Source organism: Aythya marila (genome assembly GCF_965140915.1).
Source record: "Aythya marila genome assembly, chromosome: 2".
NCBI lineage: Eukaryota > Metazoa > Chordata > Aves > Anseriformes > Anatidae > Aythya > Aythya marila.
The window spans coordinates 103990506-104005921 of NC_139043.1; the positions used below are offsets into that span (position 1 = coordinate 103990506).

Genomic DNA, 15416 nt, shown 5'->3' on the forward strand with positions numbered 1-15416 from the left:
CTTTCACTCGCATGAGCTCAGTGGAGCACAGGTCGCTGACTTCCGACGGCTTCCCACTCCCAAAACCCGACGTCTTCTCATAAACATCCTCGGAGTCACTCTCGCCGCCGATCGGCCCCTCTCTCTTTGGTTGGGGTGGCCGACCTTCTTCGCTGTCGCTCTCCTTCTTCCCAGCATCGCTGTCGGCATCGCTGTCTCTGGGGCTGGAAGTGCGCAGGCCCAGGTGGGAGGCCAGGTCGTACCGCTGCACATTGGACATCAGGACCCTGTTCTCGTACTGCAGCTTCATCACCTTCCCACTCAGCTCGTTGATCTGCAGCCTGGCTGATTTCAGCTCCTCTTGCAGCGGCCCGCCGCACTTGGAGGCTGCGTCCTCCAGCCAGCCCGGCTCCTGGCCGGGCTCGAACTTGAATTTGCTCAGCTCATTCGTTAGCTGCTTGTTGTGATCCTCTATTTCAGAGATGGACCGCCTCAGCAGCTCTGCTTCCTCTTCCACAAACTGCAGGTGCCGGCGCAGCTCTGTGGCCGACTCCACAGAGTCACCGTAGGGCGAGGTAGGAATGCTTGAAATGTGGTCCCGGCTGAGACACTCTTTCTCGTACTGGCACCTCATATCCTCCATCTCAGCTTTAATCCCCCTGTTCTCCACCTCCAGTTCCACTATTTTCCTGCCCAGTATGTTGGCCTCCTCCTCCACCAGCTTCAGCCGAAGCTTCAGCTCGGCCTCCCTGGTGCTGGGAGGTCCCCCGGCCTCCCCTGTAGGCAGGGGACTGTCCACATCTCCGTAGATGGACTTGTATTTCTGGAGCTCCTGCTCCAGCTCATCCTTTTCCTTCCCCAGCTTGGCCATCTTCTTCCGCATCAGCGCTGCCTCCTCTTTGGCGAACTGAAGCTGGCACTTCAAATCAGCGCTGTCCTCCTGCCAAGAACAAGCCCCCCCCACACACACAATGTTAGAAAAGCCCAAGAAGTTGCTTGCTTCCCCAGATCTTCACCTCCCCACTCCCCTGAGCCATGTCTGTTAGGTAGGCAAACAACACAGACAGAGCTGCACAAACCACACGGTTGGCGCATTTCATGGCTCGGTCCAGGTTAAGTTGGCAAAGCAGCTTGACCCAAGTTACAAAGAGAAAAAAAATCACTGTGCCAGTCCAAGTGTTCAGTGATGCAGCAGTGCCAGGGCAAGGGTGCTCAATGGTTATTTTTTCTCAGATATTGAATAAATTTTGTGGAAAATGAGAATGACTATATTGAAAAGGGGCCATGATTTGTTGGCGCTTTCTGTTCCATTTATCTTTCATGATACATTTGTTCATTATTAGCATCATGAAACAAAGACTGCTCAAACAAATTTCCTTGTCATAATCCCGCATCTTGGGCTTCTTCAGCTACAGAGCACAAAAGAGTGCATTAAGCTTCACAGCTGCCCTGCACGGTGAAGAAATATATGCTCTGTACTTTAACTACTGGATCTCACAACACTGTGAAATAGCTGGAGTACCTAATTCCCTTTCAGAATAGACAGCACTACTGTTGTCATTGGTGTTGTTATTATTAGGATGGAACAGAACGTGATCACTCTTTCTGGTATGGACAACTGTTCACAAGGGAGATTGGTGATAACATGAGAAAAAAGAATGAAAAAATCATTAAACCATGGTTACATCCAAATCCATCCCATGTGAAAACCTGCATTTTTTTTTTTTCCTGGAAGCACCAGGGTATTAAATGGGAGTTTAATTATTATTCTTTTTTTCTGGACTTGGGCATTTTAAAGTCCTGCATCTCACTCAGATGAAAACTCCAGTGTGCATTGTGCTGAAATAAGAGATGAGGTTAAGTAAATTCTAAGCTGGTGAACAATTTCTTTGCATGAATCACTTTCATGAATTGTCATGGAGATACAGGCACTTGGCCTCATAAGAGACACATTTATCAGCATTAGCAGCATAATGGAAGGCAGGCTTTGAAAGATGATCTCTTGAGACAGCAGATTTCATCGTTGTTGTTAGGCCATGTGGACATATGTGCAATTGTCTATGGAAACTTCATTTCAGTCTCCATAGCACTGTTGTCTTTCACAAGCACCATTTTGTTACAATTCCTATTAATGGCAACCGAATCCAGAAGAAAACATGACTGATGTTAATTGTTCACCGAGATCAGCCTATTAAAAAAATAATAAATTACAAAACTAATTATGGCTCAGCAAGCTGAGGAAATGATTTAATTTCTGAAGTACACATCCTTGCACATTGGTAATGGTGCCTTTTATGTTACTTGGATTAATTTCTCCTCATCCTATTTAAATATATACTAATTACAAATTATGTCTTCATTTCGACTGTTAATACAAAAACAGAGAAGTAATTGATTGCATGTTTCTGAATTCAGTCAGCTTTCCTACTGATTTTGCTTGGTGCAGGATGCGACTTTTAAATCTTAAATAGCAAAAAAAGTTATCCTACATTGTATTAACAAGACATGACTAAAAGACAGCCAAAGTTTCCATTAATAGTCTGTTTTCAGTGATAACCAAGAGTCTAAAGAAAACTGCAACCAGTTGACTGACTGAAACTCTGGTCACTGTGTTTCTGGCACCTGTAACGTGAGTCTTCTACGAATGCAGACAAGGTGCATATAACTGACTACAAGCAGAGCCTCCAGGAGACGGGCTTTTTTTTTCTTTCCGTCTTCTCACATACACACCTCCTTTCCACGCTGTTACAAAATACATGTGCAAATTGCTTTTCTCTTTATAGATCTACATTGCAAATTAAGTATCACATTAAAACCTTGCAAAACTCAATGCAGCTTGTTCTGGAGTCACTCTGAATGTTGGTTGCTCTGATGTTAGATTAAAACATCATCTTTGGTCAGGGCTGAACAATATGTTACCTTTGTGTTTCCTGTCATCACAAATCAGCTCCTGCTGTAGGCCTCGCTTTTAGGGAAATACAGAGACTACAAGGAAAGTAACACCCAGACCAGCGCTGCAAATCAGCACTCACAGGTGGGGTGCTCACTTCAGTTTCTTTATTTATCTGTTAAAAGCTTGGAAATAATCACATCTGACATTTTCCTTGTTATGTCTTTCTGATCCAGTGTCCTTCTCCATGCTTGCTGTCTAACATTGGCTGCAAGAGCCTGACAATCAGTGCCACCACCTGCAGGCAGCTGCACTGATGCCCTTGATGATGACCAGCCTGCCTGCACACCTTGCCCATGGCTGTGAGCAGTAGGGGCAGCTTCTCCCAGGAGCTTCTCCTGGCTGTATTTCAATCAATACAAATAGCAGTCACTGCCTCATACTTTGTCTCACAGAGACAATGCACTGTGCATTTTGAAGCTTTTGAGGAAAAGGGAAGGGTTTCAGTGGGTTTGGGGTCAGGCCCCCAATGTTTTTTCTCTGCATCACTGCACAACTCAAACTTATATTATTAGATTATATGGAGTTAGCATGTTATTACAGCAGGACAAAAACAGTTAACTATTCTTATAATAGCAGTTCCTTATTGCTAGGTTTTGTCTATGTTAAAAAAAAAAAAAAAAGTATCGCATTTGTAAGTTTTGTCTTTTGCAAGAGCTGAAACAAAGAAGATTTTTTTTTTCATTAAACAAACACAAGCCTTATACAAAACAACAGAGCAGATGAATGTTTATCTCGCCTACTAAATATGGATCCCATCTGGAAAGGTGAGAAAGCTCTAGATCTTCCCTGCTTCTCTGCCAGGAAACATGACTACTGAAAATCCCATTCCCCAGACAGGTTTTTTCCAAAGGAAAAGAATGGTCAGGAGAGATTTATCAGCAAGATCTAAGCATGCCAGAAGGGTAGGACCCCAACCTTCATGCATCTGTCCCTCTGAAACTTTGTGTACAGAAATATCAATCATTTCTTGATCAGTTGAAACCAAGTGGAAACAGCAAAAGGGCAAGACCCACTTAAGCAAGTAGAGTTTTAAATATAAGGCTAACTAAGGTGAGGCCAAATCACAGAATTAGGAATAGTTTGTTACAAGTTGTCACAAATGAAATGAAAGCCAAAAATAAAATTAAAAAGTTAAAAAAAAAAAAAAAAGGAGAACACAGTCTTTACATCATTCTGTAGAAACAAGAGGCTCAAATCCCAAGGGCTGAAAGCTGGGCTATGGCACAGCCTGGCTGTATTTCTGTATTTCACATCCAGCATGTGGACACTTTCCTAAAAGGTGTATGTAGGGCAGACTGTCTTGAAAGAAAAGAAGGAAAAGTGCAAAAATATTCAGTTGTTAATGGTGTTAGTCACTGACTTAAAGGATCATTAAGGATAAATGGGAAATTAATGGTTACTGGTAGTGCATATTTGGATGCTATAGCACCACAACTGTGTATAGCACTACAGAGGGATGTTAATGGGAAAAAAAAATACAGAAAGAAAAAACCCAGATTCCTCCCTAAAGAGTCTGCAGTCTAATTTAGGCAAATGTAGAGTGTTGAGATAAACAAATGAAACTTAAATGAAAGAAATGAACTTAAATTCATTATGCAATGTAAATGATGCAATGAGAATGAGGAGCTGATCAAAAACTCCCAAATGTGATATTTCTTTTCTGGCAAGAAGACACAAAGATAGGTAGAGACCACCACCATCTCCTCTACCACCACCGTCTCACGGGACTGCCAGGCAGAAGATGGGTAAGCGTGCTGGGGTTGTGAGTCTGACGACAGGGCAGTACGACCAGCACCCAAGCACCAGGTGAGCACCAGCACTCACTCCTACCTTGCGCTGGAGAACCACTTTTCTCTGTGTTTTGCCTGGTGCCTGGTACTTCCCAAGAAGCTCCACTTTGCAATTCTGCTGAATAAAAACTTTTTTCTTCAGTACTGCTAGAGGCGGGTAAGCATGACTAACAACTCTGCTTTTACATGACTTCAAGACAATCAGTTTCACAGGAATTTACGCTGTGCCCTGCAGTGGATGTGACATTCCCACTAATTTTCATGATGAGCTCCCAGTACATAAAAACACCGGTCTTGCTGTATGTTATACATATCTGTAAGTATGCAGATGCACAGATTTAAAGAATCTAAGTCTGCGGCTGCTTTTCAGTCGAAAAACTTGTAATGGGGATTAAAAAGAAAGACAAAAAGGTTCTTCCTGTTGGCTTGAGTAAGTCAAGCCTTCATTTCAAAAGCTGTTTAGTGTTTGGCCTAAGATGTCTCAGTTTAGGTATTTGAACCTCTTTTAGGTGTTTAGGGTGGCTGCTCCTGAAAAGCAGCACTTCAAACCTCCCTGGCTGTGTCTGTACTTACCCCTCTGAGCCCTGCCCCAGGACCCAGAGCTGTTGAACCAGGGTCAGGCACTTGGTATGGTGTGCTCTGGTCTCAACCAGAATGTGACTCTGAGAGGATACCTGGGTTTGGAGACTGCTCTGTCTAATGCCCCATAGCTGGGAGGTGGCTAGGACATGTCAGTATACCAGATTGTTTCTCCATCCTTCCTACCCTAAAGAATTGCTGAATAAAACTGAACAGCCACTTTTGAACATAAATCCTTTGCTTTCATGATGTATAAACACATGTGGGTATGGTGTAAAGGTTTTTATTTTTCCTGGGTGGTTTCCGGGATCACTTCCTCATGTTGTGAGTGGTACAGAGGTGATCCAGGGTTACCCCATTAATTTTATGAAGTCCTTTGTAAGGCTTTTCAAGGCAAAGTAGAGCTGCTCCTGTGCTCTGGAGTTCCAGTGTCTGGATTTGGGTGGAAAAATACAAGCACATGAATCCATTCTCTCTGCACTTCTCTGTATTTCCAGGAATGAGGAAGGGAAGGACAGTGCCTCCTACAAAGCCCAATGGACCCGACCATGCATTCATGTATCTTGACTTGTAATTTCCATGTATTTCATATGTATATCTTTCATATGTATATTTCATATGTATATCTTACATACTTATAGGAAAACAAACTTTCTGACCTCAGTGGTGACTTAAATAATTACTTATAACAGGCGATGCAGGAAGAAAGCCTCATGCCCCATTTTAAGGTCTGATTCAGTACTTGTCCTCGCTCCACAGGGATGCTCGCTCTGTTGTGCCCCAGGAATGGAGGCAGCAGCCCCCAGTCTGGCCACCCCCAGCCATTCAGCCGCCCATGGAGCCCATTTCAAGTGCAGCATGTTCTAATTTATTACAGCTATTATTACAAATCAATGGGATTTTAAGACTCCATCGACTCTGAGAAAAGCCATACGTCTCGGTTGCATGCACCGAGCCTGCCAAAGGGGCAGCAGGGGAAGCTCAACCTTTCTGTAGCGAAGATAATGATGCCACTCTTGGCTCCTTTCACAGGGAGATGAAACACTATCCCCATCTCCCTGTCTATAAACAGTAACCGTGTGGGTACTGGGAAAGGCTTCAACTCCTACCGTCAGCACAGGGAGCAGAGGAAGCGGTGCAGAGCACTTTCCTGAGGGGGACCAGCCCAGGAGACTTCAATAAAACCAGTGTCCAAAGGCAGACAAAGGGTCTGGCTCGGGCTCTGCCCTTTATCTGAGCAGGGAGAAGCACAGTGTCACAAGTGGCTCCCCTGATGTGACACCGTGCTGGCTGCTTCACCGCTCGTTAGTGCAACAACTTGGGCACCACGTATAAATTTAGCCAGTCCCTAAGCTGTGATCCAATTACTTTGTGAGGCAAGGTGATTTTCTCTTCTTGTACGAAACCGTCAGCCTTGCTCTGCTGATAACGTGCACAACGAACCCGAGACGCTGCGTGGTTTGGAGACTGTGCTTGCGTCCTAAATTGCTTCTACATTATCTCTGGGAGGTCTCAGTAGATTAAGGCCTAATTGCACTCTAGTTAATGTGCCCGATGGTCCCGTCAACACCCGCAGAATGAAATTTTGAGTTCCGTCATGCGATTTTGCTACAAATTGCACGTTCTTGAAAAACGTACCTGGGTGAGTGTTTTTTTTTCTTTGTGCATTTCTCTGCTGCCTCTTCTCTTCAGGGAACTCTGAAACAGAAGTGTTGCTGGGTTATTGATAAGCTAAGCACAAAGCCTGCAAGTTTGGCAGAGCTCACAGCCATAAAACTAATTGAGGAGAAAGTGGGGATATACTCTGGAGCAACGAGGGATTTAATTTTTGTTATTAATCGCTGAGAAAACAAGATGATCAGGACCTTGTCAGTGTGCACACTATTTCCCACACACAAAACAGAAAGGAATAAAATCAGTCAAAAGTTCACAGAGGCAAACAAAAACAAAACCCACAACTTTTCTTCTCCTCTGGACCACCACAATTTTTGGCAAAACTTTCAGTATGGGGCAATGATTTATGTTTGATTAGTCCAGGGCAGAAGTCCAAGAATGTTACTTACAGTGGATGTGAAAGACATTGTGGAAACCTTGGAGGAAAGCAGCACAAAAAAATGGAAGGTCACGCACATTAAAGCTGTGTGGCATAACATCATTGGTTAGCCCTTGCTAGCAAACACACAAAGAGCCCAGATAAACACCAATAAAATAAAATAAATAATAATAAAAAAAATTCTCTCTGTGTGTTTTGGAATTTACTACATACATTTGATTTGATTGGCATTGCAAATCTTCACAGCACTTTATAAGCAGTTTTTTTAACACAATTTTACATTTAAGATGTGGAAATGATGTCATCACCCCTGCTCGGTTTTCTGAAACCTCCCACCACCAAATGGAAATGCACAGCTTTCCTCAGGAGGGGCAGTGGAGCACAGCCACCTTACTGGTATTTGCACTCATTCTCTCAAGCTTGTGTTTCAGGACCAAGCTCAAACCAGTGTGACCTGGATTTATTTAGAAACGGCAAACATTTGACTTGCGTAGGTTGAAGTATCTAAGTATCACAGGAGAACAGCAGATGTTAGGCAAAAAAGCAAGAAGCTGGAAACTATGGAGTCATCTGAATTCAAAGCTGGCTGCACTGCTTTGTTGGCATCCAGAGCTTCAGCTTCCCTTGAACCTGCCCCATACACACAGGAGAAGGAAATATTGGGTACTTCAACTAGCAGTGCCTCCCCTTTTGTCAGCTCCAGGTCCCTTTTGCAGTGGTTTAGGCCACTGCTTCTAATATGGCCCTCAGTGGCTTGTAACACTTTTGGGCACAGAAATTAGTCGGCATGCTTACCCCTCCAACAAGCAGCACAGCAGGCTTCAGCACAACCCAAGAGAAAACAGGAATTTTCTCCATCAAGAAAGGCAAAGGAAGTCTGAAGGATGATAATCCCTAATGATCGACCTGACACTGTGGCATCTTTCATTGATTACTTCTATTTATATTTGTTCTATGAGGGACGGTTGCCAGCTGAGGTGAACCCTAAGCTGTTGCAGGTTCATGGTGTGAGCTCAGGGACATGGACACACACCATGCAAATCTAAGCAAAAGCTTTCCATGCCTCTGTGGTTCCTGACTGTTAAGCTATGCAGCTACTATGAATTATAATTATGCCATGCTAAGACAAATCTCCTCTTCTGGTCTTTGTTATACACTGTTAAGTAGTTAAAACCCATTCATGTGCAGCACCATATGCCCAAAACATACTACAGTTTGTTTTTGCTAATCTGCTCTCTACTCTAATCTCATGAATTCCTATAACTAATGAAGCTGAGTAAGAGATTTTTTTTTTTTTTTTCTGGATACTGAAACAGTTTAATGAAAAAAAAAAAAGATTTTAAACACTGCAAACATCATATGAAAACCTGTTACACAATCTTAGCCAGGATAAACAGTTACTGTTTCCCCTTTTTCTATCTTCAGTGTGGCATTATTCTGGAAACAGAGATGCAACTGCAAGCAGCCACCAGCCATGGTACCTGCCCTGGTACACAAGACAAGTCAATACAGCTGAAAAGCTGCAGGTACAGCTCTACACTCACATCCATTGCTCTTCTGTGTGACTTCAAGCAAGAGTAGCACAAATAAGAGGATGTCTTCCAGTTGTTGCGTTCACTTAGCAAGCCCTTGGTGTCACAGATGAGCCTACCAGTTTCTGCAGAGGCCTCCACACACTGCTGCAGCATAGGAGTAGCAATCATGTTAGAGATGCAAAACCTTCTGTCAAATCCTAAAAACTTCTTGCTTTTACTAAGACAAAAAGCTACAGTTGGAAACATCCAGCCTGAGAAGCCAGGAGGATGGTGGGTTGTGGTGTGGGATGGACAGTAATGCAACCTTTGCTCAGTTACAAGGAATAATACTTGGAAAGTAAGAGAAATAGAAATAAAATATAAGTAGGAAAGATGCATCACATGATGAGAAACAGGCAGGTAGTGATCTGGCTTTGGGAGCTATAAACTCTGCTTCTTGCTGAAAAAATGGATTTCACAGATCCAGAGTACCAAGTGTTTAACGTAATGCCACAGTCAGGGCCATACTTTGCACGTTTTCACACCAACCTGCTTGGATTTGCATAACAGCCTTCTGATCAGTGCTGGGCTGCGAGATGGCTCTGTATTTCCATAATGCAAGGACTCAACTTTAGGCTAGGTGCGAGAGAAAGAATGCAATATCTACCTCTGGGAGCTATCAGAGGATGATAGGGAGAAACATCCGCTGGCCAGTGCAGGACTGGAAGCAGGGGGATGAGCACAAGGGGCTAACCAACCAAAAATCCCTAGCCCCTGTACAAGAGCAATGAAAGATCTCCAATGTACCTCTGTGGGACTAGGCTGCACGTGCATGGGAAACGCTAACCAATATAGATCATATTTCTGTAGGACTAAGGGCAGAGGGTGCCACTGCAAAAAGAAATAGGTGGAACACACCACAGGCCTAAGTGATTTAAAAATAAAAGTGGTACAATAGAGGAGCATTTCTCTTTGATGCGCAGGAAATTGGTATCAGAAGCTGATATGAATTAATGCTGCAAGGAACATTTCTGTGCTACCTTTTATAATCAAGAGACCAACCAGAGTTGGCCATCTATTAAAAAGTCTCTCCATGATGGTTAAACAAGGTTTCGTTAGTCTTTTGGTTAATATTAGTGTCTCAGAAAAGAGGTTACTCAATGAATACTAACAAATTGCCTGGTATTTTAAAAGTTAAACTTCCCCAAAAGATCACTGGATGTAGTGAGTACAGTATTATCAGCAGGAAGAGACACAATTATTTCCACTTTCCCAGAAGCCTGGCAAGGACAGGAAGAGACTATTTTCATCTTTCAGTGAACTCTAGTTTTAGCAAATCCGAGAGGAGTGCAGCAAACTCAGCAACGAGAACAAGGAGAGAGTGAGACAACACGTGGGGAACAGCAAGGGGTAGGCAGTGCACTGGAATTAGAGGCTGAGTAAGACATTGAAATAAAGTTTGAGTTGAGAGGAATCACAAATGTAAACACAAGATATGCCCCAAGTCTCAACACTGAGGTAAGCGCTAGGAAGGTTGGGAATAGAGCTGTGGACAGGAGGCAGGAGACAAATACTTGGGAAAAAAAAAAAAAAAGGGAATTCAGAGCCTGTTGGAGCAACCACCCTGTCATTTTATTCACTGCTACCAAGAGGAGCGAGTCATTTTGGGTGTAATTTGGCATCTGCAGGCAGGTGTGGGCTTGCTATCGTATGTGCATCAAACTGAGCCTGCAAAATCAAGTAGTCAGCCATTGAAGTGAGGATGTCTGCAATGTAAAAACACAGAGGCTGGCTTGGAAAGTCTGGCCCGAAGGCCACTTCTGTCACTGTGATGTGTGAAGAATTATGCACAAGCATTACTGTGGCTTATGAATTGTATAAATAATGTTCTCTCCCTGCGCAATGATGGCTTGCTACCGATTGCTTTGAAATGGATTATCACAAATTTCATTTGCATTCATTAGAAAATACTGCCTGTGAGAGATCTGACAGCACTTCTAAAAAAATATGTACGAGTGACCAAACCCACTGGCTCTAAATATACCAGTAGCTTACCTGGGCTGCTTTCAGATTACTGGTTTATCTGTAAGGTAAAAGCTTAAGAGTTGCACGTTGGCACTCCCCAGTGAGAGCTAACTTCTTGCTAGGTGTTGAGCCCCCACAGGTCCAGCATTCAGCAAAACATCCAGCAAGATGTAATCTCTGCCCCATAGCATGTGGATGACTGTAAAGCCCGGCAATCTACCGACCCCTTCACAACAGTTACATCCTGCTAAGCAGCAGTGATTTAGATGAAGGCAACTCTGCTTGGCATGAATGTGAATCAGAAGGAAGGGCCCACTCACAACATACCGTCAGAGGGGGGACTTGTCCCCGTGTAATGTAAAGCAGCACTCGTTAACTGCAGCACTAATTGCTGCTCAGGAGTGACTCATGCTGATGTTTTCTGGGCACCGTGCTGGACCACAGGGGGAGGTTATGGCAGAGGGTGACAAAGCCAAGGGATACTGCTCTCAAACCACTAATGAGTGAACTCTTTAAAAATGCTCCACTGTGCATCTTCTTTCCAGTCCTGTTACTCATCTATTTGAAAAGGAAGCATTTCCCACTTCTGCAGCAACACACTTCTTTGTAATGGTAGGGTAGGGTGGCTTCCACTTCATCTTAAAGCCTGAACTACCTCAAAATACCAGGTGTACAACTGAAATTTTGTTTAGCTGCCATCCCACACCTCCATACTACACAGGGCACTCGGTGACAGCATGGCAGCAGGTTTTCCATGTGGGCTGTCATACGTACCTATGGGATGGAACTGGAAAATACAATGAAACCCTAATCACTTTTCAATTGCTGTAGGTCCTTGAAAAGAATATCTCACCGAGCCCTGATAACACTGGGTTTGACGCAAGTGATCTGTATCTGCATTCATCCCCATGTGTGTTTCATTTACTGGAAATCTCCAAATGCGGTGATACTCATCATTCACATGACCTAGCGAAGCAAGCCATGTCTGAAATATCATAAGCATTACGGTTCAGAATAAAAGCCATCCCTTGAGTAAAAAAGCAGCAAAGCAGAGCAGCTTTCAGCACCAGCTTAAATTTCCCTAACCATTCTTTACCCTATTGTGCTAAGTTTATGAATGGGGGCTTTGGAGGAGCCTCTTTCTTTTGCCTCTTATGACCAGCGCATGGCATCGGTTGTCTCTCACAGCTTCCCAGTGCCTCTTGCATGTGGACTGATCCCCTGGTGATACCAGCTGGAGGGGTGTTTGCAAATAATTCGGTGTGGCAGATCTGGGAGGTGCTGTGCAAGGGAAGCCTGGAGGCCAGGCTGCCGAGAGGGCAGTGTGTGGGATGGGAAAGACAGCCAGGCTGCCTCAAAACAGGCTGCTTCCCTTAGTATTTGCTCCGCTGAGGCTGACAAAGGGTCCTGAATTTAATGTAATCATCTATAATAATATGATAATTGTTATAGTAATAACAGGTAAGCAGTTATAGCACAGTGATGTAATAGATGTTATTAATACAATAACTGAAATCCTAAAACAGACAGCTGAGATCCCAAACACTGACTGGTGTCATTGTCTTGTGCACTACTGCTATTTTTAATAACTTCTTAAATTCATTAAAATGTATTTTAAAAGTCCCCGTGTGCGAGTCCTACTTTGTTGAGACATAAAATACCCAAATTACATCACACCTATCACAATACGTAAGGGGGATTTTAACATGCTGAGACCAGACCAGCGTCAGCTGAGCCGCAGTCGCTGAGCATCACCCTGCCCCTGGCCCTGCACACAGGACAGGAGCCACGTCAGCTTGCACCCTTTTGGAAAGAGCTCATTCAGGAGCAGGGGCATAATCCCAGAGGTATGTGCTGTGCTGACACTGAGCTTGCTGGTATCACAGTGCAGCAGGCAGCCTGTGAAAACGTGCCGGGTGCCGTACACACACAGAAACAAAGCTGCCCTCTCCTCCTGTGTTCCCTGTTTTAAAACACTTTAAAACCAAAATCCTTTCTGAGGGGCTGTAGCAAGCATCCTGCTGTTCTGTTGCAGGCCTTCCACTGGGAGCTGCTGAGCAGCAGTCAGCCTGGGCTGGATTTACAACATCACAGGGGTAGTGCTCAGAAAGGGGATTAGGAGTTGATGCTTCCGAAGGAAGACAACATAAGAGCATTTACTGCTGATCAATGCACATGTAGCATCACATTTCCTGTAACTGTTGATCTATTATTGGCATAATTTTTTTTTTTTTTTTTTTTTTTTTTCAGAAGACTAAAGCAGTGGTATGCCCACAGAGACAGCAACCTGCTCTCCCAATTGCTTGCAGAGATAGACTTCATCCTTTCCCTGCCACCAAGAGCATTTAAAAGCAATGCTACATGACTGATGGTCCCAGGTTTTCAGGTTTTGAGCAGGTTTCAGTGCACTGGAGAAGCAAAAAGTTGAGTTTCAGGGTGATGAGGTGAAGCAGAGAGCTGTGGTTTGGATGGTGCTGTTAAAGGAGAGGAGGGGAGCTGGGTGAAGCTCCAAGCTCTTAGGGGGTCACGAGGCTACTTCAGCAATTCGGAGAGGAAGAAAACACACAGATCTGAAATCTCTGTAGTGCCCAGGGTATAGGTGTAAAGAGCAAATTGCACAGAATAAAAAAAAAAAAAAAAAAAAAAAAAGAGTATTTTTAGAACTTTTAGCAGAGAAACATATACAAAGCTGTGCAGCATCTATACTTTCTGTACTAATAGATCAACAGCTATAGGATTGTCTTTGTCATTGGGGGTGGAAAGATATTTTTTCCATGAGCAGACAACTATAACTACAAGTACATTCAATCACCCCTGGATTAGAGCAACTTGCTCTTTCTATAAAGTATTTAATAAAATTCTAAAGAAGTAGAGAGATTAAAGGCCAACTGAGATGATCTCCAGTGAACATGGCCCAGATAGGCTTTGTAATCCTCAGTTGCCCATCTATTATTTCACAATTTCAAGGACACTGCGCTCAGAAAACAGGTTTCCATTTCTCATCTAGATACAACAAAAAGATGGTAAATGTATATGGTTGTAACTGATGACAATTTTGACCCTCAGATAAGCGTTACCCCTAACTCCCATTCCTTTATATAATCCGAAGCACGTAACAGTTTACTGACAGGTGATGCGTCACCCCAAAGACACACGTATTCAGCATGCCATGGGAGTAGTCACAGTTTGAGCACAAACAATATTAGTTCTCAAATAAAGAACAAGGCCATCAATTATACAAATAAAATTCAAGTTAGAGTTGCCATCATGGGAGAAAAGTGTTAGGCCACCTAGGATCCCAATTTCAGCTGGAAATGGCCAGTAGGAAAATAAATTATGAATTAGGAAAGATGGTATAATTGCAAAATCCCCATTTCAAGCTCTCTGACCTCTCGGAGCAGCTCCTAGGAAGGTGGGTGAAAGTGTGGGGTGGGATAATGCTCCTCGGTCTGCTCTGTAGACCCTGCCCAAGACACTCAGCTTTCCCAGCCCTCTCCAGCGCATGGGGAGCTGATCTTTGGGGGAATCAGCTCCTGCCCATGGGAGGAATTTGCTACTTCATCTTTATTGGTATTCAGCCCTCCCTAGCCGCATCCTACGTGGGGCCTAGCTGCTGTACTTCCTTGGGATACAGACTTCCTTACCAAGAATAACATTTTATCTGCAGGCAAAACAGAAGAGAAGACGGAAAGAGGATAACCCGCTCATACTCCCTTGAAACCACAAGATTAGTTTTACCAGTCCAGACCACTCCAATAGCAACAATCCCAGGCAACAACCTTTATTCAAGCAAAATATTGATTTTAGGATACAGGAATAAGTGACTTGGATCATCACCTCTTACATTAAGTTCCTGTATGAAACAGACATCAGAAAAATCGACTAGGACATCTTTGTGCTTTGTCTCCTTGCTATGTATTACTCCTCTTTTTTGTTTAGTCTAATTCAAAACATCCATTCGCTGTGTGGGGTGAGCTGCTGGCACACAACTGTGGCTGGTTTTCAGGAGATTCTTCTGCTTAAGAAACCTCATGCCCTACAGAAACTGCAGGCCCTGCTAGAAAAAAGAGGAAAGTCACCATAGGCAGGACCAGCCCTGGTCTGAGGCAGCAAGCAGCAAGGGACAGTGTCTGCACTGTGCTAGGCTGCTTGGGAAACAATTCTTCTCCCATTCCCTAACCTTTCAATTGACTGAATTTGTAACCCTAGTCACGTTTTACACAGTATTTTAATTATGATAATTATTATGATAACAAGTGAAGACTGACAGCACTTGGTTTTGATGACTTTCTCTCAGAGGCTATAAAATTATGCCCTTTTCTTTGCACTTTTATGTACCTGTTGTAAAAGGCACACTTTGCTGAGAATATGTATGTTTCTTCAATGAAGTGGAAAAAACCCACTACAGCTATCTGGCTGGTGATGCTGCACACCCAGGCTCAAATACAGAATGAAATAAAAAAGCTGAGCAGCGCTGTTGCCTTCACACGACCCTGACAGTTGATGCCAGCTGCTGTGTCCTA

The 15416-nt window shown here is 43.6% G+C and overlaps 1 protein-coding gene across 8 annotated transcripts in view; it reads right to left on the reverse strand.

Moving 5' to 3' along the window:
* The window catches only part of MTCL1 (microtubule crosslinking factor 1), a 104262-nt gene that overhangs the window by 45928 nt on the left and 42918 nt on the right, over positions 1–15416 (reverse strand). For 6 of the 8 annotated variants that reach the window (XM_082753342.1, XM_082753339.1, XM_082753338.1 and 3 more), the window contains exons 4-6: positions 6940–6999; positions 4763–4840; positions 1–919 (exon numbers count right to left, since the gene is read on the reverse strand). The exon at positions 1–919 is cut by the window's left edge and continues 407 nt beyond it. In XM_082753342.1, coding sequence (XP_082609468.1) covers positions 1–919; positions 4763–4840; positions 6940–6999 — 1057 coding nt within the window. The remainder of the gene's footprint in view (positions 920–4762; positions 4841–6939; positions 7000–15416) is intronic. The other 2 variants (XM_082753336.1, XM_082753337.1) reach the window with 2 other exon arrangements.